This window comes from Phaenicophaeus curvirostris, chromosome 33 (genome assembly GCF_032191515.1).
Source record: "Phaenicophaeus curvirostris isolate KB17595 chromosome 33, BPBGC_Pcur_1.0, whole genome shotgun sequence".
NCBI classification, from domain to species: Eukaryota; Metazoa; Chordata; class Aves; order Cuculiformes; family Cuculidae; genus Phaenicophaeus; species Phaenicophaeus curvirostris.
The window spans coordinates 1,653,840-1,681,800 of NC_091424.1; the positions used below are offsets into that span (position 1 = coordinate 1,653,840).

General features: G+C 53.7%; 2 protein-coding genes across 2 annotated transcripts; one reads left to right on the top strand and one right to left on the bottom strand.

Annotated features, from left to right (window-relative positions):
- Positions 1 to 174: 174 nt before the first annotated feature.
- Positions 175 to 22,326, bottom strand: PNP (purine nucleoside phosphorylase). The gene is made up of 6 exons (XM_069879162.1): positions 22,273 to 22,326; positions 19,899 to 20,065; positions 17,939 to 18,042; positions 14,898 to 15,073; positions 11,719 to 11,900; positions 175 to 3,038 (listed from the first exon to the last, which is right to left on the bottom strand). The coding sequence occupies exons 1-6, from the start codon at positions 22,281 to 22,283 to the stop codon at positions 2,785 to 2,787; spliced, it is 894 nt and encodes a 297-aa protein (XP_069735263.1). The 5' UTR covers positions 22,284 to 22,326; the 3' UTR covers positions 175 to 2,784.
- On the top strand, positions 22,282 to 27,925 carry PIP4P1 (phosphatidylinositol-4,5-bisphosphate 4-phosphatase 1). Its single transcript, XM_069879116.1, has 7 exons — positions 22,282 to 22,346; positions 23,188 to 23,383; positions 23,691 to 23,797; positions 24,128 to 24,236; positions 24,960 to 25,012; positions 25,339 to 25,429; positions 27,202 to 27,925. The coding sequence occupies exons 1-7, from the start codon at positions 22,282 to 22,284 to the stop codon at positions 27,364 to 27,366; spliced, it is 786 nt and encodes a 261-aa protein (XP_069735217.1). The 3' UTR covers positions 27,367 to 27,925.
- Positions 27,926 to 27,961: the final 36 nt, after the last annotated feature.

Genomic DNA, 27,961 nt, shown 5'->3' on the forward strand with positions numbered 1-27,961 from the left:
TTTAACTTCCTCACAACCCCCTTAATCGACCCAATGGGTCTAATTAGCCTAATTAGTGAATCCAATCAAGGCGTTTAACCCCAACCTACCTCAATTAATGGATCCAATTAGCACCTTCAACCCCACCAACCTCGTTAATTACGCGGATGCCGTGAATAATTAACCACCAGCTCGTTAATTACAAAGTCACTTTAATCAGGGGCTGATTGGAGGGGAGGGGGGTTAATTAATGCCCATTGTTAATTAGATACAAAGGGGGAAACACAAGAGGGATGGGGGGAGGGGGGAAATTGGGAATTTTGGGAGAAAAATGAGGAATTTGGGAAGAAAAATGGAAAATTTTAGGGGGAAATTGGGAATTTTGGGAGAAAAATGTGAATTTTGAGAGAAAATTGTGAATTTTGAGAGAAAATTGTGAAATTTAGGAGGAAAAGTGGGGAATTTTGGCACAAAAATGTGAATTTTGTGGTAAAAGTGGGGAATTTGGGGAGAAAAACAGGGAATTTTGAGGGAAAAATAGGTAATTTGGGGAGAAAATTAGGAATTTGGGGAGAAAATGGGGAGTTTGGGAAGAAAAATGGGGGATCTGGGGAGAAAATGGTTGATTTGGGAGAAAATGTTTATTTTTCATAGAAAATATTGGGATTTGGGGAGAAAAAATGGGAACTTGAGGGGAAAATGGTTAATTTAGGAGAAAAATGTTGATTTTTTAATAGAAAACGTGGAAATTGGGGAGAAAAATGGAGGATTTGGGGGAAAAATGTTTATTTTTCATGGAAAATATTGGAATGTGGGGAGAAAAATGGGGGATTTGGGGAAAAAATGGAGGATTTGGGGGAAAAAATGGAGGATTTGGGGGAAAAAATGGAGGATTTGGGGGAAAAATGGAGGATTTGGGGGAAAAATGTTTATTTTTCATGGAAAATATTGGAATGTGGGGAGAAAAATGGGGGATTTGGGGAGAAAATGGAGGATTTGGGGGGAAAAATGGAAGATTTGGGGGAAAAAATGGAGGATTTGGGGAAAAATGTTTATTTTTCATGGAAAATATTGGAATGTGGGGAGAAAAATGGAGGATTTGGGGGGAAAAATGGAGGATTTGGGGAAAAATGTTTATTTTTCATGGAAAATATTGGAATGTAGGGAGAAAAATGGGGGATTTGGGGGAAAAAATGGAGGATTTGGGGGAAAAATGTTTATTTTTCATGGAAAATATTGGAATGTGGGGAGAAAAATGGGGGATTTGGGGAGAAAATGGAGGATTTGGGGGGAAAAATGGAGGATTTGGGGAAAAAATGGAGGATTTGGGGGAAAAATGGAGGATTTGGGGGAAAAATGGAGGATTTGGGGGAAAAATGGAGGATTTGGGGGAAAATAAAGGATTTGGGGGAAAAAATGGAGGATTTGGGGGAAAAAATGGAGGATTTGGGGGAAAAATGTTTATTTTTCATGGAAAATATTGGAATGTGGGGAGAAAAATGGGAGATTTGGGAGAAAAACGCGAACTTTGAGGGGAAAAATGGGGAACTTGGGGAGGAAAATGTGAATCTTGAGGGGAAAAATGGTTAATTTGGGAGAAAATGTTTATTTTTTATGGAAAAATATTTGAATTTGGGGAGAAAATGGGGAGTTTGGGAAGAAAAATGGGGGATCTGGGGAGAAAATGGTTGATTTGGGAGAAAATGTTTATTTTTCATAGAAAATATTGGGATTTGGGGAGAAAAAATGGGAACTTGAGGGGAAAATGGTTAATTTAGGAGAAAAATGTTGATTTTTTTTATAGAAAAAGTGGAAACTGGGGAGAAAAATGGAGGATTTGGGGGAAAAATGGAGGATTTGGGGAAAAAATGTTTATTTTTCATGGAAAATATAGGAATGTGGGGAGAAAAATGGGGGATTTGGGGGAAAAATGGAGGATTTGGGGGGAAAAATGGAGGATTTGGGGAAAAATGTTTATTTTTCATGGAAAATATTGGAATGTGGGGAGAAAAATGGGAGATTTGGGAGAAAAACGCGAACTTTGAGGGGAAAAATGGGGAACTTGGGAAGGAAAATGTGAATCTTGAGGGGAAAAATGGTTAATTTAGGAGAAAAATGTTGATTTTTTTATAGAAAACGTGGAAATTGGGGAGAAAAATGGAGGATTTGGGGGAAAAATGTTTATTTTTCATGGAAAATATTGGAATGTGGGGAGAAAAATGGGGGATTTGGGGAAAAAATGGAGGATTTGGGGAAAAAATGTTTATTTTTCATGGAAAATATTGGAATGTGGGGAGAAAAATGGGGGATTTGGGGAGAAAAAATGGAGGATTTGGGTGAAAAATGTTTATTTTTCATGGAAAATATTGGAATGTGGGGAGAAAAATGGGGGATTTGGGGAGAAAATGGAGGATTTGGGGAAAAATGGAGGATTTGGGGGAAAAATGTTTATTTTTCATGGAAAATATTGGAATGTGGGGAGAAAAATGGGGGATTTGGGGGGAAAAATGGAGGATTTGGGGGAAAAATGTTTATTTTTCATGGAAAATATTGGAATGTGGGGAGAAAAATGGGGGATTTGGGGGAAAAAATGGAGGATTTGGGGGAAAAACATGAATTTTGAGGGGAAAAATGTGGATTTAAGGGAGAAAAATGTGGATTTAGGGGGGAAACTGGGGGAACCGTGAGTGGAAACGGGGAAAACGTGAGGGGCAAGTGTTAGTTTTAATTAAAAAATGAGGAATTAGAGGCGAAAGGGGTTGATTGGAGGGGGGAAAAGGGGGGTGGGACCCCCCGAAAGGCCCTTTAAGGCGCCGCGGGGCGCTGGGCGAGGTGGGGGGCGAGCGTGGCCAGCAGGGCCCGGAGGTGGCCGGCCCCGTCCTGGGCGGCCGCCAGGACCTCCTGGTGGCCCAGGTCCTCCCCGAGGGCCTCGGCGCCTTCGTCCTCGTCGTCCTCGTCGTCCTCGGCGCCGCACGGGGCCGCGTTGGTGATGAGCGAGAGGCCCAGGAGGCGGAGGCCGCAGTGGCGGGCGGCCACGGCCTCGGCCACCGTGCTCATCCCTGCGCCGGGGAGGGGGGAAAAGGGAGAATTTAGAGGGAAAATGGGGAGTTTGGGGGGGAAAATGGGGAGTTTGGGGGGGAAAATGGGGAGTTTGGGGGGGAAAATGGGGAGTTTGGGGGGGAAAATGGGGAGTTTGAGGGGAAAATGGCGGCTTTGAGGGGGAAAATGGCGGCTTTGAGGGGGAAAATGGCGGCTTTGAGGGGGAAAATGGCGGCTTTGAGGGGAAAATGGTGGCTTTGAGGGACAAAATGGCGGCTTTGAGGGACAAAATGGCGGCTTTGAGGGACAAAATGGGAAATTGAAGATAAAAAAGTGAGTTTTGAGGGGAAAAATGGGGAGTTTGAGGGGGAAAATGGGGAGTTTGAGGGGGAAAATGGGGAGTTTGAGGGGAAAAATGGGGAGTTTGGGGGGAAAATGGGGAGTTTGGGGGGAAAATGGGGAGTTTGAGGGGGAAAATTGGGAAATTGAAGATAAAAATGTGGGTTTTGAGGGGAAAAATGTGGGTTTTGAGGGAAAAATGGGGACTTTGAGGGGGAAAATGGGGACTTTGAGGGGGAAAATGGCGGCTTTGAGGGGGAAAATGGCGGCTTTGAGGGGGAAAATGGCGGCTTTGAGGGGGAAAATGGGAAATTGAAGATAAAAAAGTGAGTTTTGAGGGGAAAAATGTGGGTTTTGAGGGAAAAATGGGGAGTTTGAGGGGGAAAATGGGGAGTTTGAGGGGGAAAATGGGGAGTTTGAGGGGGAAAATCGGGAAATTGAAGATAAAAAAGTGAGTTTTGAGGGGAAAAATGTGGGTTTTGAGGAAAAAAATTGGGAGTGTGGGGGAAAAATGGGGAGTTTCAGGGGAAAATGGGGAGTTTGAGGGGGAAAATGGGAAATTGAAGATAAAAAAGTGAGTTTTGAGGGGAAAAATGTGGGTTTTGAGGGAAAAATTGGGGAGTTTGAGGGGAAAATGGGGAGTTTGAGGGGGAAAATGGGGAGTTTGAGGGGGAAAATGGGGAGTTTGAGGGGAAAATTGGGAAATTGAAGATAAAAAAGTGAGTTTTGAGGGGGAAAATGGGGAGTTTGAGGGGGAAAATGGGGAGTTTGAGGGGGAAAATGGGGAGTTTGAGGAACAAAATGGGGAGTTTGGAGAGGAAAATGGGGAGTTTGAGGGGAAAATTGGGAAATTGAAGATAAAAAAGTGAGTTTTGAGGGGGAAAATGGGGAGTTTGAGGGGGAAAATGGGGAGTTTGAGGGGGAAAATGGGGAGTTTGAGGGGGAAAATGGGGAGTTTGAGGGGAAAATGGGGAGTTTGAGGGGAAAATGGGGAGTTTGAGGGGAAAAAAGTGAGTTTTGAGGGGAAAAATGTGGGTTTTGAGGGAAAAATGTGGGTTTTGAGGGAAAAATGGGGAGTTTGGGGGGGAAAATGGGGAGTTTGGGGGGGAAAATGGGGAGTTTGGGGGGGAAAATGGGGAGTTTGAGGGGGAAAATGGGGAGTTTGAGGGGGAAAATGGGGAGTTTGAGGGGGAAAATGGGGAGTTTGAGGGGGAAAATGGGGAGTTTGAGGGGGAAAATGGGGAGTTTGAGGAGGAAAATGGGGAGTTTGGGGGGGAAAATGGGGAGTTTGGGGGGGAAAATGGGGAGTTTGAGGGGGAAATGTCAGTTTTGAGGGAAAAATGGGGAATTTGGGGAGAAAAATGGGAATTTGGGGGAGTAAGTGGGGAATTTGGGGGGAAAATGTGGGTTTTGAGGGGGAAAATGGGGAGTTTGGGGGGGAAAATGGGGAGTTTGGGGGGGAAAATGGGGAGTTTGGGGGGGAAAATGGGGAGTTTGGGGGGGAAAATGGGGAGTTTGGGGGGGAAAATGGAAAATTGAAGATAAAAAAGTGAGTTTTTAGGGGGGAAAATGTGGGTTTTGAGGGAAAAGGGGGAGTTTGAGGGGGAAAATGGGGAGTTTGGGGGGGAAAATGGGGAGTTTGGGGGGGAAAATGGGGAGTTTGGGGGGGAAAATGGGAAATTGAAGATAAAAAAGTGAGTTTTGAGGGGAAAAATGTGGGTTTTGAGGGAAAAATTGGGGAGTTTGAGGGGAAAATGGGGAGTTTGAGGGGGAAAATGGGGAGTTTGAGGGGGAAAATGGGGAGTTTGAGGGGGAAAATGGGGAGTTTGAGGGGAAAATTGGGAAATTGAAGATAAAAAAGTGAGTTTTGAGGGGGAAAATGGGGAGTTTGAGGGGGAAAATGGGGAGTTTGAGGGGGAAAATGGGGAGTTTGAGGAACAAAATGGGGAGTTTGGAGAGGAAAATGGGGAGTTTGAGGGGAAAATTGGGAAATTGAAGATAAAAAAGTGAGTTTTGAGGGGGAAAATGGGGAGTTTGAGGGGGAAAATGGGGAGTTTGAGGGGGAAAATGGGGAGTTTGAGGGGGAAAATGGGGAGTTTGAGGGGAAAATGGGGAGTTTGAGGGGAAAATGGGGAGTTTGAGGGGAAAAAAGTGAGTTTTGAGGGGAAAAATGTGGGTTTTGAGGGAAAAATGTGGGTTTTGAGGGAAAAATGGGGAGTTTGGGGGGGAAAATGGGGAGTTTGGGGGGGAAAATGGGGAGTTTGAGGGGGAAAATGGGGAGTTTGAGGGGGAAAATGGGGAGTTTGAGGGGGAAAATGGGGAGTTTGAGGGGGAAAATGGGGAGTTTGAGGGGGAAAATGGGGAGTTTGAGGAGGAAAATGGGGAGTTTGGGGGGGAAAATGGGGAGTTTGGGGGGGAAAATGGGGAGTTTGAGGGGGAAATGTCAGTTTTGAGGGAAAAATGGGGAATTTGGGGAGAAAAATGGGAATTTGGGGGAGTAAGTGGGGAATTTGGGGGGAAAATGTGGGTTTTGAGGGGGAAAATGGGGAGTTTGGGGGGGAAAATGGGGAGTTTGGGGGGGAAAATGGGGAGTTTGGGGGGGAAAATGGGGAGTTTGGGGGGGAAAATGGGGAGTTTGGGGGGGAAAATGGAAAATTGAAGATAAAAAAGTGAGTTTTTAGGGGGGAAAATGTGGGTTTTGAGGGAAAAGGGGGAGTTTGAGGGGGAAAATGGGGAGTTTGGGGGGGAAAATGGGGAGTTTGGGGGGGAAAATGGGGAGTTTGGGGGGGAAAATGGGAAATTGAAGATAAAAAAGTGAGTTTTGAGGGGAAAAATATGGGTTTTGAGGGAAAAATTGGGGAGTTTGGGGGAAAAATGGGGAGTTTGAGGGGAAAATGGGGAGTTTGGGGGGGAAAATGGGGAGTTTGGGGGGGAAAATGGGGAGTTTGGGGGGGAAAATGGGGAGTTTGGGGGGGAAAATGGGGAGTTTGGGGGGGAAAATGGAAAATTGAAGATAAAAAAGTGAGTTTTGAGGGGAAAAATGTGGGTTTTGAGGGAAAAATTGGGGGGTTTGGGGGAAAAACGTGAGTTTTGAGCAAATAAACGGGGAACTTGGGGAGAAAATGGGAATTTTTGGGGAGTAAGTGGGGAATTGAAGGGAAAATCTGAGTTTTGAGGGAAAATTTGGGGAATTTGGAAAGAAAAATGGGAACTTTGAGGGAAAAACAGGGACTTCGGGAAGAAAAATGTGAGTTTTGAGGGGAAACTGGGAATTTTGAGGGAAAAACTGGGCGTTTGGGGCGAAAAATGTGAGTTTTGAGGGGAAACGTTGGGGATTTTGGGAGAAAAGTGGGGAGTTTTGGCATGAAATTGTGAATTTTGAGGGGAAAACGGTGAATTTGGGGAGAAAAATGTGAATTTTGAGGGAAAATCATGCTAAGGGGCTCGTGTGGAAGGCTAAACATGCTAAGAACACGCCAAGGAGCCGGAGGGGAAGGTGAAACATGCGTGAAACATGCTCGGGCACCTCAAGAAGAACCAAAATCCTCTAGAACATGCTAAGAACACGCTAAGAACACGCCAAGGACTCACTACGTGAGGAGAACATGAGAGGAAGAGTCAAACCTGCTGGGACGGGCCAAGAACACGCTAAGGACACGCTAAAAGCGGGGGGGGAAGGAGAAAGACTCTGAGAACACGCTAAACTCCCCATTTTTCCCTCAAAACTCACATTTTCCTCCCCCAAATCCCAAATTTCCCCTCAAAATTCACATTTTCCTCCCCAAATTCCTCATTTTCCTCCCCGAACTCCCCATTTTTCCCTCCAAACTCACATTTTTCTCCCCAAATCCCTCATTTTCCTCCCCCAAATCCGAAATTTTCCCTGAAAATTCACATTTTTCTGCCAAAATACCCCTTTTCCCTCAAAATTTCTCATTTTTCCTCGGAAAATTCGCATTTTCCTCCAAAAACTCCCCATTTTTTCCCTCAAAACTCACTTTTCCCTCCCCAAACTCTGAATTTCCCTCAAAACTCAAATTTTTTCTCCTCAGATTGCTCCATTTCATCCCCAAATTACTCAGTTTTCCCCTCAAAACTCACATTTTCCTCCCCAGATCCCCAAATTTTCTCTCCAAATCCCCAAATATTCCCTCCAAATTCCCATTTCCCCCCCCAAATCCTCAAATTTTCCCTCAAAATCCCCAAATTTTCCCCTAAAATTCCTCATTTTTTCCTCATATCCCCAAATTTCCCCTCAAATTTCTCATTTTTCCCCCCATATCCCCAAATTTCCCCCTAAATCCCCACATTTTCCCTCCAAATCCCCGAATTTCTCTCCCAAATACCCAAATTTCCCCTCAAAATTCTCATTTTTTTGCCCCAAATCTCCTAATTTCCTCTCCAAATTCTCATTTTTCCCCTCATATCCCCAAATTTTCCCCAAATTTCCCCTCAAAACTCTCTTTTTTCCCCCAAACTCCCAAATTTCCCCCCAAATCCCCAATTTTGTCCCCAAATTTCCCTCTAAATCCCCAAATTTCCCCCCAAATTTCCCCCCAAACCCCCAAATTTTCCTCCCCACATCCTCAAATTTTCCCTTAAATCCCCAAAATCACAAGATTTCCCCTCCAAATCCCCAAATTTCCTTCCAAACCCCCAATTTTCCCCTCAAAATTCTCATTTCCCCCCCAAATCCCCAAATTTCCACTCAAAACTCCCGGTTTTTGCCCCAAATCCCCAAATTTTCCCATTTTCCTATCCAAATTCCCCAATTTTTCCCCCTAAACCCCCAAATATTCCCTCAAAATTCTCATTTTTTCTCTCCAAACCCCCAAATTTCCCCTCTAAATCCCCAAATTTCCCCCTCAGGCCCCCAAATCACCGAATTTTCACCCCAACCCCCCAAATTTCCCCCTCAAACCCCCAAATTTTCCCTCAAAACTCCCATTTTTCCCTCGAAACCCCCCAAATTTCCCCTTTAAATTACCAAATTTTCACCCCAAACCCTGAAATTTCCCCCCAAATCTCCAAATTTTCTCCCGAAACCCCCAAATTTCTCTCCCAAATTTTCCCTCAAAACTCCCATTTTTCCCTCCAAACCCCCCAAATTTCTCCTCTAAATCACCAAATTTCTTCCTCAAACCCATTTTTCCGTCCCAAATCTCCAAATTTTCCCATTTTCCTATCCAAATTTCCCAATTCTTCCCCCCTAAACCCCCAAATTTTCCGTCAAAATTCTCATTTTTTCCCTCCAAACCCCCAAATTTCTTCTCCAAATCCCCAAATCCCCAGATTTTCACAACAAACTCCCAAATTTCCCCCTCCAAACCCCCAAATTTTCCCTCAAAACTCCCATTTTTCCCTCCAAACCCCCAAATTTCCCTTCTAAATCCCCAAATTTTCTCCCCAAATCCCCAAGTTTCCCCTCTAAATCCCCAAATTTTCTCCTCAAACCCCCAAATTTTCTCCTCAAACCCCCAAATTTCTCCTCTAAATCACCAAATTTCCTCCTCAAGCCCCCAAATTCCCCCCCAAATCCCCAAATTTTCTCCCCAAACCTCAAAATTTCCCCCCAAATCCCCAAATTTTCTCCCCAAACCCCCAAACTTCTCCTCTAAATCCCCAAATTTCCTCCCAAACTTTCCCTCCAAATTCTCATTTTCCCCTCCAAATCCTCAATTTTCCCCCCAAACCCCCCGATTTCCCCCAAATTTCTCAATTTTTCCCCCTAACCCCCGAAATTTTCCCCCAAATTTCTCATTTTTTCCCCCAACCCCCCAAATTTTCCCTCAAAATTGTCATTTTTTCCCCCAACCCCCAAATTTTCCCTCCAAATTCTCATTTTTTCTCCAAATCCTCAAATTTCCCCCAAACCCCCCAATTTCCCCCAAATTTCTCTCGTTTTTTCCCTCTAACCCCCCAAATTTTCTCTCCAAATTCTCATTTTTCCCTCCAAATTCTCAAATTTCCCCCCAAATCCCCCAAATTTCTCAATTTTTTTCCCTAAACCCCCAAATTTTCCCTCAAAATTCTCATATTTTCCCCCCCGAACCTCCAAATTTTCCCTCCAAATTCTCATTTTTCCCCCCAAATCCCCAAATTTTCGCTCTGAACCCCCAAATTTCCCCTCTAAATCCCCATTTTTTCCCCCTAAACCCCCAAATTTTCCCTCCAAATTCTCATTTTTTCCCCCAACCCCCAAATTTTCCCTCAAAATTCTCATTTTTTGCCCCAACTCCCCAAATTTTCCCTCCAAATTCTCTTTTTTCCCTCCAAATTCTCATTTTTTCTCTCCAAACCCCCAAATTTTCCCCTCAAATCCCCAAATTTCTCTCCCAAATTCCCAAATTTTCCCTCAAAATTCTCATTTTTTCCCCCCAATCCCCAAATTTTCGCTCCAAACCCCCAGATTTCCCCCCAAATCCCCAAATTTTCTCCCCAAACCCCCAAATTTCCCCTCTAAATCCCCAATTTTTTCCTCTAACCCCCCAATTTTTCCCTCCAAATTCTCAATTTTTCCCCCTAACCCCCCAAATTCTCCCTCCAAATTCTCATCTTTTTCCCCCGAACCCCCGAATTTTCCCTCCAAACTCTCATTTTTTCTCTCCAAATGCCCAAATTTTCACTCTGAACCCCCAGATTTCCCCCAAATTTCTCATTTTTTCCCCCAACCCCCCAAATTTTCCCTCCAAATTCTCATTTTTCCCCCCGAACCCCCCAAATTTTCCTTCCAAATTCTCAAATTTCCCTCCAAATTCTCATTTTTTGTCTCCAAACCCCCAAATTTTCCCTCTAAACCCCCAAATTTTCTCCCAAACCCCCAAATTTCCACCTCAAATCCCGAAATTTCCCCCCAAATTTCCAAATCTTCTCCCCAAACCTCCAAATTTCTCTCCCAAATCCCCAAATTTTCCCTCAAAATTCTCATTTTTCTCTCCAACCCCCCAAATTTCTCCTCTAAACCCCCAAATTTTCACCCCAAACCCCCAAATTTCCCCTCTAAATCCCCGATTTTTCCCTCTAACCCCCAAATTTTCCCTCCAAATTCTCATTTTTCCCGCCAAATCCCCCGACTTCCCCCAAATTTCTCATTTTTTCCCCCCAAACCCCCAAATTTTCCCTCCAAATTCTCAATTTTTCTCTCTAAACCCCCATATTTTCCCTCCAAATTCTCGTTTTTTCTCTCCAAAGCTCCAAATTTCTCCTCTAAATCCCCAAATCACCAAATATTCACCCCAAACCCCCAAATTTCCCCTCTAAATCCCCAATTTTTTCCACTAGCCCCCAAATTTTCCCTCCAAATTCTCATTTTTCTCTCCAAATTCTCAAATTTCCCCCCCAGATCCCCCAAATTTCTCAATTTTTTTCTCTAAACCCCCACATTTTCCCTCAAAATTCTCACATTTTCCCCCCGAACATCCAAATTTTCCTTCCAAATTCTCATTTTTCCCCCCAAATCTCCAAATTTTCGCTCTGAACCCCCAGATTTCCCCCAAATTTCTCATTTTTTCCCCCAACCCCCCAAATTTTCCCTCCAAATTCTCATTTTTGCTTTTCAAAGACCCAAATTTCTCCTCTAAATCCCCAAATTTTCCCCTAAATCCCCAAATCACCAAATTTTCACCCCAAACCCCCAAATTTTCCCCCAAAACGCCAAATTTCCCCCCAAATCCCAAAATTTCTCCCCAAATCCCAAAATTTCCCCCCAAGCCCCAAAATTTCCCCCCAAGCCTCCAAATTTTCTCCCCAAATCCCAAAATTTCCCCTCTAAATCCCCAAATTTCCTCCCAAATGTCCCAAATTTTCCCTCCAAATTCTCATTTTTTCCCTCCAAATTCTCCAATTTCCCCCCAAATCCCCGAAATCCCCCAATTTTTCCCTCTAACCCCCCAAATTTTCGCTCCAAATTCTCATTTTTCCCCCTAAACCCCCAAATTTTCTCCCAAACCCCCAAATTTCCCCTCAAATCCCCAAATTTCCCCCAAAATTTCCAAATTTTCTCCCCAAACCCCCAAATTTCTCTCCCAAATCCCCAAATTTTCCCTCAAAATTCTCATTTTTTCCCCCCGAATCCCCAAATTTTCCCTCCAAATTCTCATTTTCCCCTCCAAATTCTCAAATTTCCCTCCAAATTCTCAAATTTCCCCCTGAAATCCTCCAAATCCCTCATTTTTTCCCCCCAAATCCCCAAATTTTCCCTCCAAATTCTCATTTTCCCCTCCAAATTCTCAAATTTCCCCCCAAACTCTCATTTTTTCCCCCTAACCCCCCAAATTTCCCCTCCAAATTCTCGTTTTTTCCCCCCGCCCCCCCAAATTTTCGCTCCGCACGCCCCGCTCTCCCCGCGTTTCGGGGTCTCACCCACGGCGTGCGCCCCGAGGCGGCGCAGCAGGCGGCACTCGGCGGGGGTCTCGTAGCTGGGGCCCCCGACGCCGCAATAGACCCCGGGCCGGGCCCGCAGCGCGGCCGGAGCCGCCGCCAGCGCCAGGCGCCTCAGCGAGGGGTCGTAGGCCCCGCACATGGAGGGGAAGCGGGGGCCGAACCTGGGGGGCAGCGACCCATAAGTGGGGGGCCTGGCCCCTAGATGGGACCCCCAGCCCCCTATATGGGAGCCTCAGAGCCATAAGAGTGGGGCTTGCCCCCTATATGGGACCCCCCGATCCATAAGAGTGGGTCCCAGCCCCCTATATGGGACCCCTAGACCCATAAGAGTGGGTCCTGTCCCCTATATGTGGGTCCCAGACCCCTATATAGGACCCCCAGCCCCATAAGTGTGAGTCTCAGCCCCTTATATGGGACCCCCAGACCCATAAGAGTGGGGCTTGACCCCTATATGTGGGTCCCAGCCCCCTATATGGGACCCCCAGCCCGCTATATGGGACTCTCAGAGCCATAAGAGTGGGGCTTGACCCCTGTATATGGGTCCCAGCCCCCTATATGGGACCCCCAGCCCTCTATATGGGACCCCTAGACCCATAAGTGTGGGTCCTGTCCCCTATATGTGGGTTCCAGCCCCCTATATGTGGGTTCCAGCTCCCTATATGTGGGTTCCAGCCCCCTATATGTGGGTTCCAGCCCCCTATATGGGAGCCTCAGAGCCATAAATGTGGGTCCTGTCCCTTATATGTGAGTCCCAACCCCCCATACGGGATCCTCAGACCCATAAGTGTAGGTCCTGTCCCCTATATGGGACCCCCAGCCCCCTATATGGGAGCCTAAGGGCCATAAGAGTGGGGCTTGACCCCTATATGTGGGTCCCAGACCCCTATACGGGAGCCTCAGAGCCATAAGAGTGGGGCTTGACCCCTATATGTGGGTCCCAGACCCCTATATGGGAGCCTCAGAGCCATAAGAGTGGGTCCTGCCCCCTATATGTGGGTCCCAGCCCCCTATATGTGACCCCCAGACCCATAAGTGTGGGTCCCAGCCCCCTATACGTGGGTCCCAGCTCCCTATATGGGATTCTCAGACCTGTAAGTGTGGGTCCTGCCCCCTATATGGGACCCCCAGACCCACAAGTGTGGGTCCTGCTCCCTATATGTGGGTCCCAGCCCCCTATATGGGACCCCCAGCCCCCTATATGGGACTCTCAGAGCCATAAGACTGGGTCCTGCCCCCTATATGTGGGTCCCAGCCCCCTATATGGGACCCCCAGACCCATAAGAGTGGGGCTTGACCCCTATATGTGGGTCCCAGCTCCCTATATGTGGGTCCCAGCTCCCTATATGTGGGTCCCAGACCCATAAGTGTGGGTTCTGCCCCCTATATGTGACCCCCAGACCCCTAAGTGTGGGCTCTATGGGTCCCTATGGTGTCTATGGGTCCCTAGGCGGCTCTATAGCTCCCTATGGGCTCTACAGGTCCCTATAGATTCCCTATGAACTCTATGGGTCCCTATGGTTCCCCACGTAACCTTATGGATTCCTATGGGCTCTATGGGTCCCTATGGGCTCTACGGGTCCCTATGGGCTCGTATGGGTCCCAATAAGCTCTATGGGTCTCTATAGGTTCCTATGCACACTATGGGTCCCTATGGCTACCTATAGCCTCTATGGATCCCCACGTATCCCTACGGGCTCTGTGGGTCCCTATGGGGCCCTATGGCTTCCTATGGGCTCTATGGTTTCCCGTAGCACCCTATAGCTCCCTATGAACTCTGTGACTCCCAATGGGTCCCTACGGTCTCTATGGGTCCCTGTGCAGCCTTAGGGCTTCCTATGGGGCTCTATGGGCTCTATGGGTCCCTATGTGCTCTATGGGGTCTCTAGGAGCTCTCTAGGGGGGCTCTAGGGGTCTCTATGGGGTCTCTAGGGGGTTTCAATGGGGGCTCTATGGGTTCTATGGGTCCCTATATGGGGCAGTAGGGGGGCTCTATGGGTTCCTATGGGTCTCTAGGGGGGCTCTAGGGGTCTCTATAGGTGTCTATGGGGGCTCTATGGGGTCCCTATGTGCTCTATGCGTCTCTATGGGGTCTCTATGAGTCCCTATAGGGTCTCTATGGGGTCTCTATGGGTCCCTATAGGGTCTCTATGGGGTCTCTATGGGTCCCTATGGGGTCTCTATGTGCTTTATGCGTCTGTATGGGGTCTCTATGAGGCTTCTGTGGGTCTCTATAGGTCCCTATGGGGTCTCTATGGGTCCCTATGGGGTCTCTATGGGTCCCTATGGGGTCTCTATGGGGTCTCTATGAGGCTTCTATGGGTCTCTATAGGTCCCTATGGGGTCCCTATGGGGTCTCTATGGGGTCTCTATGGGGTCTCTATGAGGCTTCTATGGGTCTCTATGGGTCCCTATAGGATCTCTATGGGGTCTCTATGAGTCCCTATGGGGTCCCTATGGGGTCTCTATGAGTCCCTATGGGGTCTCTATGAGGCTTCTATGGGTCTCTATAGGTCCCTATGGGGTCTCTATGGGTCCCTATAGGATCTCTAGGGGGTCTCTATGAGTCCCTATGGGGTCTCTATGGGGTCTCTATGAGGCTTCTATGGGTCTCTATAGGTCCCTATGGGGTCCCTATGGGGTCTCTATGGGGTCTCTATGGGGTCTCTATGAGGCTTCTATGGGTCTCTATGGGTCCCTATAGGATCTCTATGGGGTCTCTATGAGTCCCTATGGGGTCCCTATGGGGTCTCTATGAGTCCCTATGGGGTCTCTATGAGGCTTGTATGGGTCTCTATAGGTCCCTATGGGGTCTCTATGGGTCCCTATAGGATCTCTAGGGGGTCTCTATGAGTCCCTATGGGGTCTCTATGGGGTCTCTATGAGGCTTCTATGGGTCTCTATAGGTCCCTATGGGGTCCCTATGGGGCCTCTATGGGGTCCCTATGGGGTCCCTATGGGTTTCCATGGGGTCTCTATAGGTCCCTATGGGGTCTCTATGTGTCTCTATAGGTCTCTATGGGGGCTCTATGGGGGCTCTATGGGTCCCTATGAGCCCCTATGGCCTCTATGTGTCCCTATGGGTTTCTATGGGGTCTCTATGGGCTCTACGGGTCCCTGTGGGTCCCTATGGGCTCTATAGGTCCCCGTAGGCGCCGTACCTCTCATCGTTGGGCCCCACGAGGGGGTTGCGTCCGGCCAGGCCGGGGAGGTCGATGTGGTCGCGGAGGACGAGGAGGTGGCCGGGCCGCAGGTCGGGGCGCAGGCTGCCGGCGGCGTTGGTGAGAACCAGCGTGTGCACCCCGAGGCGAGCCAGCGTCCGCACCCCCAGCACCACCTGGGGAGGGGACCCCAAAAAAAAATAGAGGGGGGTTGGGGGGGGAAAAGGGGGGTTTGGGGGGAGAAAAGGGGAAAAAAGGCAAAAAAAACGGGGAAAAATGCAAAAAAAATGGGGGTTTGGGGGGAGAAAATGGGGAAAAAAGGGGGGTTGGGGGAGAAAATGGGAAGAAAAGGGGGTTTGGGGGGAGAAAATGGGAAGAAAAGGGGGTTTGGGGGGAGAAAATGGGGTAAAATGCAAAAAAAATGGGGGTTTGGGGGGAGAAAAGGGGAAAAAAAGGGGGCTTGGGGGGAGAAAATGGGAAGAAAATGGGGGTTGGGGGGAGAAAATGGGGTAAAATGCAAAAAAAATGGGGGTTTGGGGGGAGAAAAGGGGAAAAAAGGGGGGTTGGGGGGAGAAAATGGGAAGAAAATGGGGGTTGGGGGGAGAAAATGGGGTAAAATGCAAAAAAAATGGGGGTTTGGGGGGAGAAAAGGGGAAAAAAGGGGGTTTGGGGGGAGAAAATGGGGTAAAATGCAAAAAAATGGGGTAAAATGCAAAAAAAATGGGGTAAAATGCAAAAAAAATGGGGGGTTGGGGGGAGAAAATGGGGAAAAAAGGGGGGTTGGGGGAGAAAATGGGGTAAAATGCAAAAAAAATGGGGGTTGGGGGGAGAAAATGGGAGAAAAAGGGGGTTTGGGGGGAGAAAATGGGAAAAAAGGGGGTTTGGGGGGAGAAAATGGGAAAAAAGGGGGTTTGGGGGAGAAAATGGGAAAAAAAGGGGGGTTGGGGGAGAAAAATGGGGAAAAATGCAAAAAAAATGGGGGTTTGGGGGGAGAAAATGGGAAAAAAAGGGGGTTTGGGGGAGAAAAATGGGGTAAAATGCAAAAAAAATGGGGTTTTGGGGGGAGAAAATGGGAAAAAGGGGGGTTTGGGGGGAGAAAATGGGGAAAAACACAAGGAAAAGGGGGTTTGGGGGGGAGAAAAGGGGGTTTGGGGAGAGAAAATGAGAAAAAACGGGGGTTGGAGGGGAAAAATGGGGTAAAAGGCCAAAAAAATGGGGGTTTGGGGGGGAGAAAAGGGGGTTTGGGGGGAGAAAATGGGAAAAAAAGGGGGTTTGGGGGAGAAAAACTGGTTTATGAAGGAAAAATGGGGGGTTGTGAAGAAAAAAACAAGGTTTGTGAGGCAAAAAAGAAATTTATGAGGGGGAAAAGGGGGTTTATGAGGAGAAAGGGAAGATTTATGAGGGAACAAGGGGGATTTATGAGGGAAAAAGGGGGTTTATGAGGGGAAAAAGGGGGTTTATGAGGGGAAAAAGGGGGTTTATGAGGGGAAAAAGGGGGTTTATGAGGGGAAAAAGGGGGTTTATGGGGGGAAAAAGGGGGTTTATGGGGGGAAAAAGGGGAGGAAAAGGGGGGTTGGGGGGAAAAAAAGGGGGTGTGGGGGGCAGGAGGACCCACAGATAGGGGGCTGGGACCCACTTATGGGGCAGGGACCCACATCTAGGGGGCTGGGACCCACATCTAGGGGGCAGGGGTGCCACTTATGGGGCTGGGACCCACATCTATGGGGCAGGGACCCACCTCTAGGGGGTCAGGGGTCCCACTTATGGGGCTGGGACCCACATCTATAGGGTCAGAGGTCCCACTTATGGGGCTGGGACTCCCATCTATAGGGTCAGAGGTCCTACTTATGGGGCTGGGACCCACATCTATGGGGTCAGGGGTCCCACTTATGGGGCTGGGACCCACATCTAGGGGGCAGGGACCCACATCTAGGGGGCAGGGGTCCCACTTATGGGGCTGGGACCCACATCTATGGGGCTGGGACCCACATCTAGGGGTCAGGGGTCCCGCTTATGGGGCTGGGACCCACATCTATAGGGTCAGAGGTCCCACTTATGGGGCAGGGACCCACATCTATGGGGTCAGGGGTGCCACTTATGGGGCTGGGACCCACATCTAGGGAGTCAGGGGGCCCACTTATGGGGCTGGGACCCACTTATGGGGCTGGGACCCACATCTAGGGGTCAGGGGACCCACTTATGGGGCTGGGACCCACATCTATGGGGCTGGGACCCACCTCTATGGGGTCAGGGGGCCCACCTCTATGGGGCTGGGACTCACATCTATGGGGTCAGGGGTCCCACTTATGGGGCTGGGACTCACATCTATGGGGTCAGGGGTCCCACTTATAGGGCAGGGGTCCCACTTATGGGGCTGGGACCCACATCTAGGGGGCTGGGACCCACATCTAGGGGGCTGGGATCCCACTTATGGGGCTGAGACCCACATCTAGGGGGCAGGGGTCCCACTTATGGGGCTGGGACCCACATCTAGGGGGTCAGGGGTCCCACTTATGGAGCAGGGACCCACATCTAGGGGGCTGGGACCCACATCTAGGGGTCAGGGGTCCCACTTATGGGGCTGGGACCCACATCTAGGGGGTCGGGGGACCCACTTATGGGGCTGGGACCCACATCTAGGGGGCTGGGACCCACCTCTAGGGCTCGGGGGTCCCACTTATGGGGCTGGGACCCACATCTATGGGGCAGGGACCCACATCTATGGGGCAGGGGACCCACATCTAGGGCTCGGGGGTCCCACTTATGGGGCTAGGACCCACATCTATGGGGCTGGGACCCACATCTAGGGGTCAGGGGGCCCACTTATGGGGCTGGGACCCACATCTAGGGAGTCAGGGGTCCCACTTATGGGGCTGGGACCCACATCTAGGGGTCAGGGGTCCCACTTATGGGGCTGGGACCCACATCTATGGGGCTGGGACCCACATCTAGGGGTCAGGGGTGCCACTTATGGGGCTGGGACCCACATCTATGGGGCCGGGACCCACTTATGGGGCTGCCCCCCAAGTGTGGGGCGGTACCTGCGCGGGGCTGTAGCCCTCGTAGAGGTGGAAGCGGCCCTGCAGGACGGCGCAGGGGGCGCCCCCCAAGCGCCCCACGGCCAAGCGCCCCGCGTGCCCGGCCACTGCGACCCACAAGTGACCCCTCGGTGACCCCTCGGACCCATAAGTGACCCCCAAGTGACCCCCAAGTGCCCTCCCAGACCCATAAGTGACCCCCAAGTGACCTCCCGGACCCATAAGTGACCCCTGAGTGACCTCCCGGACCCATAAGTGACCCCCGAGTGACCCTCCGGACCCATAAGTGACCCCCAAATGACCTCCCGGACCCATAAGTGACCCCCAAGTGACCCCTCGGACCCATAAGTGACCCCCAAGTGCTCTCCCGGACCCATAAGTGACCCCCAAGTGACCTCCCGGACCCATAAGTGACCCCCAAGTGACCTCCCCAGACCCATAAGTGACCCCCACGTGACCCCCAAGTGACCCTCCGGACCCACAAGTGACCCCCAAGTGACCTCCCGGACCCATAAGTGACCCCCAAGTGACCTCCCGGACCCATAAGTGACCCCCAAGTGACCCCCCGGACCCACAAGTGACCCCCAAGTGACCTCCCAGACCCATAAGTGACCCCCAAGTGACCCCCCGGACCCATAAGTGACCCCCAAGTGACCCCCAAGTGACCTCCCGGACCCATAAGTGACCCCTGAGTGACCTCCCGGACCCATAAGTGACCCCCGAGTGACCCTCCGGACCCATAAGTGACCCCCAAATGACCTCCCGGACCCATAAGTGACCCCCAAGTGACCCCTCGGACCCATAAGTGACCCCCAAGTGCTCTCCCGGACCCATAAGTGACCCCCAAGTGACCTCCCGGACCCATAAGTGACCCCCAAGTGACCCCCAAGTCACCTCCCAGACCCATAAGTGACCCCCAAGTGCTCTCCCGGACCCATAAGTGACCCCCAAGTGACCTCCCGGACCCATAAGTGACCCCCAAGTGACCTCCCAGACCCATAAGTGACCCCCAAGCGACCTCCTGGACCCATAAGTGACCCCCAAATGACCTCCCGGACCCATAAGTGACCCCCAAGTGACCTCCCCGGACCCATAAGTGACCCCCAAGACCCATAAGTGACCCCCAAGTGACCTCCCAGACCCATAAGTGACCCCCAAGTGACCCCCCAGACCCATAAGTGACCCCCAAGTGACCTCCCCAGACCCATAAGTGACCCCCAAGTGACCTCCCCAGACCCATAAGTGACCCCCAAGTGACCCTCCGGACCCATAAGTGACCCCCATGTGACCTCCTGGACCCATAAGTGACCCCCAAGTGACCCCCAAGTGATCTCCCGGACCCATAAGTGACCCCCAAGTGACCCCCAAGTGACCTACCAGACCCATAAGTGACCCCCAAGTGCCCTCCCGGACCCATAAGTGACCCCCAAGTGACCTCCAAACCCCCCTAAATCCCCCTCCCAGCCCCCTAAATCCCCCTCCCAGCCCCCCAAGTGACCCCCAAACCCCCCCAAATCCCCCTCCCAGCCCCACAAGTGACCCCAGACCCCCCTAAATCCCCCTCCCAGCCCCCCAAGTGACCCCCAAACCCCCTAAATCCCCCTCCCAGCCCCACAAGTGACCCCCAAACCCCCCTAAATCCCCCTCCCAGCCCCACAAGTGACCCCCAAACCCCCCCAAATCCCCCTCCCAGCCCCCCAAATCCCCCTCCCAGCCCCACAAGTGACCCCCAAACCCCCTAAATCCCCCTCCCAGCCCCCCAAGTGACCCCCAGACCCCCCCAAATCCCCCTCCCAGCCCCACAAGTGACCCCCAAACCCCCCAAATCCCCCTCCCAGCCCCCCAAGTGACCCCCAGACTCCCCCAAATCCCCCTCCCAGCCCCCCAAGTGACCCCCAAACCCCCCTAAATCCCCCTCCCAGCCCCCCAAGTGCCCCCCCCAGCCCCCCAAGTGCCCCCCCACCGGTGCTGCGGGGGAAGCCGGGGATCTCCTCGTAGGGGAAGCTCCGCGGCTCCTCCAGGTCCTGGGCCAGCGCCCCCAGCCCCGAGCCGCACACCAGCCCCACTTGGGGGGCAGCGGCCCCGAGGCGGCCCCGCAGCCACGACGCCGCCTCCACGCTGGCCTCGTAGCTTTGCGGGGGGGGGAGAGGCACGTATAGATTCCATAGGGACCCATAGAAAGAGCTGAGACCCATAGAGACCCCATAGAGACCCCATAGAAGCTCCATAGAGACCAATAGAGACTCATAGAGACCCCATAGAGACCCCCCAGACCCATAGATTGACCTATAGATTGACCCCCAGACCCATAGATTGACCCCCAGACCCATAGATTGAGCCATAGGGGGGGCCCAGGACCCATAGATTGACCCCCAGACCCATAGATTGACCCCCAGACCCATAGATTGACCCATAGAGGGAATCCAGGACCCATAGATTGACCCCCAGACCCATAGATTGACCCATAGGGTGAGGCCCAGACCCATAGATTGACCCCCAGACCCATAGATTGACCCCCAGACCCATAGATTGAGCCATAGGGGGGACCCAGGACCCATAGATTGACCCCCAGACCCATAGATTGACCCCCAGACCCATAGATTGAGCCATAGGGGGGGCCCAGGACCCATAGATTGACCCCCAGACCCATAGATTGACCCCCAGACCCATAGATTGACCCATAGGGGGGGCCCAGGACCCATAGATTGACCCCCAGACCCATAGATTGAGCCCCAGACCCATAGATTGACCCATAGGGGGAGGCCCAAGACCCATAGATTGACCCCCAGACCCATAGATTGAGCCCCAGACCCATAGATTGAGCCATAGGGGGAGGCCCGGGCCCCATAGATGGCCCTACGGCGGGACCTTGACCCCCTTCGCCGTGGGGCACGGGGCCAAGCGGACTTGGGCCAGGGGGAGGGACGGCGCCGCCCCCCACGTGGGGGGCACGGAGAGGGGGCTGGGACCCACCTATAGGGGCCAGGACCTATAGATGGGGGGCTGGGACCCCCCTCTAGGGGTCAGGACCCATAGATGTGGGGCTAAGTGTCACATATAGGAGTCAGGACCCATAGATGTGGGGCTAGGACCCACATATAGGGGGCTGGGAATCCTATATAGGGGGCTGGACCCATAGATGTGGGGCTGAGAGTCACATATAGAAGTCAGGACCCCCACTTGGGGGGCAGGGCCCCCACATCTGTGAGTCCCAGCCCCACATCTATGGGTCCTGACCCCTATATGGGGGTCCCAGCTACCTATATATGGGTCTCAGCCCCACATCTATGGGTTCTGACCCCTATATATGGATCCTAACCCCACATCTATGGGTCCTGACCCTTATATATGGGTCCCTGATCCCTATATATGGGTCCCAGCCCCCTATATGTGGGTCCCAGCCCCCTATATGTGGGTCCCAGCCCCACATCTATGGGTTTTGACCCCTATATGTGACACCTAGCCCCACATCTATGGGTCCTGACCCCTATATATGGGTCCCAGCCCCCTATATGTGGGTCCCAGCCCCCTATATGGGGGTCCTGACCCCACATCTATGGGTCCTGACCCCTATATATGATTCCCAGCCCCCTATATGTGAGTCCCAGCCCCACATCTATGGGTCCCAGCCCCCTATATGGGGGTCCCAGCCCCACATCTATGGGCCCTGATCCCTATATATGAGTCTCAGCCCCCTATATATGGGTCCTGACCCCAATATATGATTCCCAGCCCCCTATATGTGAGTCCCAGCCCCACATCTATGGGTCCTGACCCCTATATATGGGTCCCAGCCCCACATCTATAGGTCCTGACCCCTATACGGGGGTCCCAGCCCCACATCTATGGTCCATGACCCCTATATATGGCTCCCAGACCCCTATATGTGAGTCCCAGCCCCACATCTATGGGTCCTCACCCCTCTATGTAAAACCTAGCCCCACATCTATGGGTCCAGCCCCCTATATATGGGTCCCAGCCCCACATCTATAGGTCAAGACCCCTATATACAGCTCCCAGCCCTCTATATATGGGTCCCAGCCCCCTATATATGGGTCCATTCCCCCCCCCCCATTAACCCCAATGGAACCGTCCCCCCCTCCATTATCCCCAATGGCGCCTCCCCCCCCATTAACCCCCATGGAACCGTCCCCCCCATTAACCCCAATGGTATCACCCACCTTTCCATTAACCCCAATGGCGCCTCCCCCCCATTAACCCCAATGGAACCGCCCCCCACTCCATTAACCCCTATGGCACCTCCCTCCCCTCCATTAACCCCTATGGCGCCTCCCACCCCCCCCATTAACCCCAATGGTACCGTCCGCCCCCCCCACCTTCCTTCCATGGCGCCGCCGCCTCCCGACTGCGCTCGCGGCCCCCTCAGCGCCTCCTCCTTATATCCCCTCCGGTGACGTCATCGGGACGCGCCGCCGCGCCCCCCCACTCACGCGCGCGCCTCGGCTGGGGTCACGTGACGGCGCGGCGCGTCACGTGACGCGGCGGAGGGTCAAGACATGGCGGAGGGAGAGCGGTCCCCGCTGCTGCCGGTGGAGGGGGGGGGGTGAGGGACTGGGAGGGACTGGGAGGGACTGGGAAGGGATTAGAGGGGACTGGGAGGGACTGGGAAGGGATTAGGGGGGACTGGGAGGGGATTAGGAGGGACTGGGAGGGGATTAGAGGGGACTGGGAGGGACTGGGAGGGGATTAGAGGGGACTGGGAGGGACTGGGAAGGGATTAGGGGGGACTGGGAGGGACTGGGAGGGGATTAGAGGGGACTGGGAAGGGATTAGAGGGGACTGGGAGGGACTGGGAAGGGATTAGAGGGGACTGGGAGGGGATTAGAGGGGACTGGGAGGGGATTAGAGGGGACTGGGAGGGACTGGGAAGGGATTAGGGGTGACTGGGAGGGCATTAGAGGGGACTGGGAGGGTATTAGAAGGGACTGGGAGGGACTGGGAAGGGATTAGAGGGGACTGGGAGGGGATTAGAGGGGACTGGGAGGGACTGGGAAGGGATTAGAGGGGACTGGGAGGGACTGGGAGGGGATTAGAGGGGACTGGGAGGGACTGGGAAGGGATTAGAGGGGACTGGGAGGGACTGGGAAGGGATTAGAGGGGACTGGGAGGGGATTAGAGGGGACTGGGAGGGACTGGGAAGGGATTAGGGGTGACTGGGAGGGGATCAGGGGTTACTGGGAGGCACTGGGAGGGGCTCAGGGGTTACTGGGAGGCACTGGGGTTACTGGGAGCGCCCCTCCCCCCCCCCCCTTTTTTTTGCTTTGGGCAGGAGCCCAGGGGGCGGGGCCGGAGCGGTCGCTTCCGGCGGAAGCCCCGCCCCCCGTGGCGGGGCCGGAAGTCACGTGCCGCGTGTGCCAGCGGCCAATCAGCGTGCGGGGCAAGAGCCAGCAGCACGTGGTGAAGTGCGGGGCCTGCGGGGAGGCGACGGTGAGGGACTGGGAGGGGACTGGGATGAACTGGGAGGGACCCATAGGGCGCTATAAGGGCCCATAGAGCCCTATAGGGACCCCCCCCACCTCCAGGCTTATAGAGACCCCTATGGACCCATAGAGCTTGGGGGGGGGGAACCAAAGTGGGGCGGAACCAAAGTTCAGGGGTGCGGGGGGTGGGGGGGATGCAAAAAGAGGTTGCACCGAGGCCATAAAAAGAGAGGGGGGGGTGATTGGGAGGGGGAAACTGAGGCCAGGGAGGGGGCGTGGCTAAAAGAGGCTCCGCCCCCTTCCCCCCCCCCTAGCCCATCCGGCCGGCTCCGGGGGGGAAGAAATACGTGAGGTGCCCCTGTAACTGCCTGTTGGTGTGTAAAGCCTCCTCGCAGCGCATCGCCTGCCCCCGGCCCTACTGGTGAGACTGGGGGGCACTGGGAGGGACTGGGAGGGGATTGGGGGGCACTGGGAGGGGATTGGGGGGGACTGGGAGGGGATTGGGGGGCACTGGGAGGGGGTTGGGGGGGACTGGGAGTGGATTGAGCTGGATTGGGGGGCACTGGGAGTGGACTGGGGGGCACTGGGAGTGGACTGGGGGGCACTGGGAGTGGATTGGGGGGCACTGGGAGTGGATTGGGGGGCACTGGGAGGGACTGGGGGGCACTGGGAGTGGATTGGGGGGCACTGGGATGGAGCCGTGGGAGTCTCACCCCCCGCCCCGGCTCCCAGTCTGACCAGTTCCTCCCAGTAAGCGCATCATCACGCTGGGCCCGGTGCCCGGAGGAGCCCCCAGCCCCGACCCCCCCGAGCCCGGCGGCCTCCGTGTCCTCTGCGCCCATTGCGGGGGCCCCTTCCTGGTGAGGCCACGCCCCCTCCCATTGAAATCAATGGGGCCCTCAAGCCACGCCCCCTCCCATTGAAATCAATGGGGCCCTCAAGCCACGCCCCCTCCCATTGAAATCAATGGGGCCTCAAGCCACGCCCCCTCCCATTGAAATCCATGGGGCCCTCAAGCCACGCCCCCTCCCATTGAAATCAATGGGGCCTCAAGCCACGCCCCCTCCCATTGAAATCGATGGGCCCCTTAAGCCACGCCCCCTCCCATTGAAATCAATGGGGCCCTTAAGCCCCGCCCCCTCCCATAGACTATCATGGGGATTTAAGCCACGCCCCCTCCCATTGAAATCAATGGGGCCTTAAGCCACGCCCCCTTCCCCATTCAATGGTCCCCTAGGGGCTTTAATGAGGGGTTACTGGGAGGCACTGGGGGGGTACTGGGATACAGGAGGCCATGCTGGATTCCTATAGGTGGCCCCCAGCCCCCTATAGGTGAACCCCAGCCCCCTATAGGTGAACCCCAGCCCCCTATATGTGGCCCCAGCCCCCTATATGTGGCCCCAGCCCCCTATATGTGACCCCTGATCCCTGTATGTGACCCCCAGCCCCCTATAGGTGGCCCCCAGCCCCCTATAGGAGGTCCCCAGCCCCCTATATGTGGCCCCCTCACCCGTATAGGTGATCCCTGACCCCTATAGGTGGCCCCCAGCCCCCTATAGGTGGGTCCTGCCCTTCTCCCGCAGTGGTCGGAGCTCCCGGATCGGACCCTCGCCCGCTGCCCCCATTGCCGCAAGGTGTAAGTGACCCCCTCCCCTTTAGGCCACGCCCCCTCCCCTTTAAGCCACGCCCCCTCCCATTGAAGTCAATGGGGCCCTTAAGCCACGCCCCCTCCCATTGAAATCAATGGGGCCCTAAGCCCCGCTCCCTCCCATTATAATCAATGGGGCCTTAAGCCCCGCCCCCTCCCATTATAATCAATGGAGCCCTAAGCCACGCCCCCTCCCATTGAGATCAATGGGGCCCTAAGCCCCGCTCCCTCCCATTGAAATCAATGGGGCCCTAAGCCCCGCCCCCTCCCATTATAATCAATGGAGCCCTAAGCCCCGCCCCCTCCCCTTCCAGCTCCGCCATTGGGCGCCGGTTTCCGCGGCGACGCTGTCTCTGCTGCCTCGTCCTGGCGCTGCTGCTGGCCGGGGCGGCCCTGGGGCTGGCGGTGAGTGGCCCCCGACCCCTATATGTGGCCCCAGCCCCCTATATGTGGCCCCCAGCCCCCTATATGTGGCCCCCAGCCCCCTATATGTGGCCCCCAGCCCCCTATATGTGGCTCCCAGCCCCATAGAATGGGTCCCAGCCCCCTATATGTAACCCACAGCCGCTATATGTGGCTTGTACCCTCCTATATGTGGCTCCCAGCCCACTATGTGTGGCTCCCAGCCACCTATATGTGACTCCCAGGTCCATAGATTGGGTCCCCGCCCCCTATATGAGGGTCCCAGTCCCCTATATGTAACCCACAGCTCCCTATATGTGGCTCCCAGCTCCATAGATTGGGTCCCAGCTCCCTATATGAGGGTTCGAGCCCCCTATATGTGGGTCCCAGCCCCTTACGTGTAACCCCCAGCCCCTATATGTGGATCCCAACCCCCTATATGTGGCTCCCAGCCACATAGAATGGGTCCCAGCTCCCTCTATGAGGATCCCAGCCCCCTATATGTGGGTTCCAGCCCCTTACATGTAACCCACAGCCCCTATATGTGGCTCCCAGCCCCCTATATGTGGCTCCCAGCCCCCTATATGTGGCTCCCAGCCCCCTATATGTGGCTCCCAGCTCCATAGATTGGGTCCCAGCCCCCTATATGTGTGTCTTAGCTCCATATATTTAACCCACAGCCCCACTATAACGGTCCCAGCCCCCTATATGTGGGTCCCAGTCCTCTATATGTGGCTCCCAGCCCCCTATATGTAACCCACAGCCCCCTATATGTGGGTCCCAGCTCTCTATATGTGTGTCGTAGCTCCATATATTTAACTCACAGCCCCACTATAAGGGTCCCAGCTCCTTATATGTGGGTCCCAGCTCCATAGATTTGCTCCCAGGCCCCTATATGTGGCTCCCAGCCTCCTATATGTAACCCACAGCCCCGCTATAAGAGTCCCAGCCCCCTATATGTGGGTCCCAGCCCCCTATATGTGGGTCCCAGCCCCCTAGATGTGGGTCCCCGCCCCATATATGTAACCCACAGCCTCTCTATATGGATCCCAGGCCCCTATATGTGGCTCCCAGCCCCCTATATGTAACCCACAGCCGCTATATGTGGCTCCCAGCCCCCTATATGTGGCTCCCAGCCCCCTATATGTGGCTCCCAGCCCCCTATATGTGGCTCCCAGCCCCCTATATGTGGCTCCCAGTTGCCTATATGTGACTCCCAGTTCCATAGATTGGGTCGCAGCCCCCTCTGTATGGGTCGTTGTTCCCTATATGAGAGTCCCAGCTCTTTATATGTAACCCACAGCCCTTATATATGGGTCTCTGCCCTATATATTACCTCCCAGCCCCCTATAAGTGGCTCCCAGCCCCCTATAAGTGGCTCCCAGCCCCCTATAAGTGGCTCCCAGCCCCCTATATGTGGCTCCCAGCTCCCTATATGAGGATCCCAGCCCCCTATATGTAACCCACAGCCCCTCTATATGGGTCCCTGCCCCATAAATTAGCTCCCAGCCCCCTATACGTGCCCCCAGGCCCCTATAGGTCCATACTGGTCCATACTGGTTTGGGGGATGGGGTCATGGTGGCTATAGGGGGCGCCCTGGGGGGGTCCCAGAGCCATACTGGTCCATACTGGTTTGGGGGATGGGGTCATTGTGGCTATAGGGGGCGCCCTGGGAGGGACTGGGAGGCCCTGGGAGGCCGCGAGGGGTCCCGGGGGGGGTCATCCTGGTCCATCCTGGTCCATCCTGGTCCTTACTGGTTTGTACTGGTGGCAGGTGTGGTGCTGGTGGCGGGGGGCGGGCGCCCTCCACGCCCTCTGGGCCGGAGCCGGAGCCGGAGCGGCCGCCTGCTCGGCTCGAGCCGCCTGGTGGGGGCGCCTGAAGGTCAGCGGGGTCGTCACCCCCCCGGGGTCACGGGGAGGTCACGCCGAGGTCATGTGACCTGGAAAGGGACCCATGCGAAGATCACGTGACGCGGAGGCCTCGGGTCCTGTGACCACGCCCCCGCATAGGAGGTCGTTGGGTCACGTGACCGCTTCCCTAGGGTCACGTGACCACTGCCCTCCCCCCTCCAGTGAAGTCCTTGGGTCACGTGACCACGCCCTTCCCCCTCCCATGAGGTCCCTGGGTCATGTGACCTCTCCGACACCCACACCCCCCCCACCTATGAGGTCCCTGGGTCATGTGACCTGCCCCCCCCCTTTTGAGGTTCTGGGGTCATGTGACCAGGCCCCTGGGTCATGTGACCCCTCCCTCCCCCTTTTCCCATGAGGTTCTTGGGTCATGTGACCGGGCGCCCCCCCCCCCAGGTCCCTGGGTCATGTGACCTCTCCCTGCCCCCTCCCCACGACGCACCTGAAGCACGTGACCCCGCCCCCCCTCTAGGTCATGTGACCACTCCCTCCCCCCCTTACGAGGCCCCGGGTCACGTGACTGTCCCCACCTGAGTCACGTGACCACTTCCCCCCGTCATGTGACCACTCCCCTTGCCCCCTCCCATTAGGCACTGGGGTCATGTGACCGGTCCTCCTTTCTC

Bases quoted from the DNA above. Each gene is read 5' to 3' on its own strand.
- PIP4P1 (XM_069879116.1), top strand. From the start codon at position 22,282: ATGGCGCCGCCGCCTCCCGACTGCGCTCGCGGCCCCCTCAGCGCCTCC. The intron at 22,347-23,187 runs GTGACGTCATCG...GGTTACTGGGAG, and splicing joins TCCTCCTTATATCCCCTCCG to CGCCCCTCCCCCCCCCCCCT. The intron at 24,237-24,959 runs GTGAGGCCACGC...CTTCTCCCGCAG, and splicing joins ATTGCGGGGGCCCCTTCCTG to TGGTCGGAGCTCCCGGATCG.
- PNP (XM_069879162.1), bottom strand. The intron at 15,074-17,938 runs GTACCGCCCCAC...TCCCCTCCCCAG, and splicing joins AGGGCTACAGCCCCGCGCAG to GTGGTGCTGGGGGTGCGGAC. The intron at 3,039-11,718 runs GTGAGACCCCGA...TCCCCGGCGCAG, and splicing joins CCTCGGGGCGCACGCCGTGG to GGATGAGCACGGTGGCCGAG.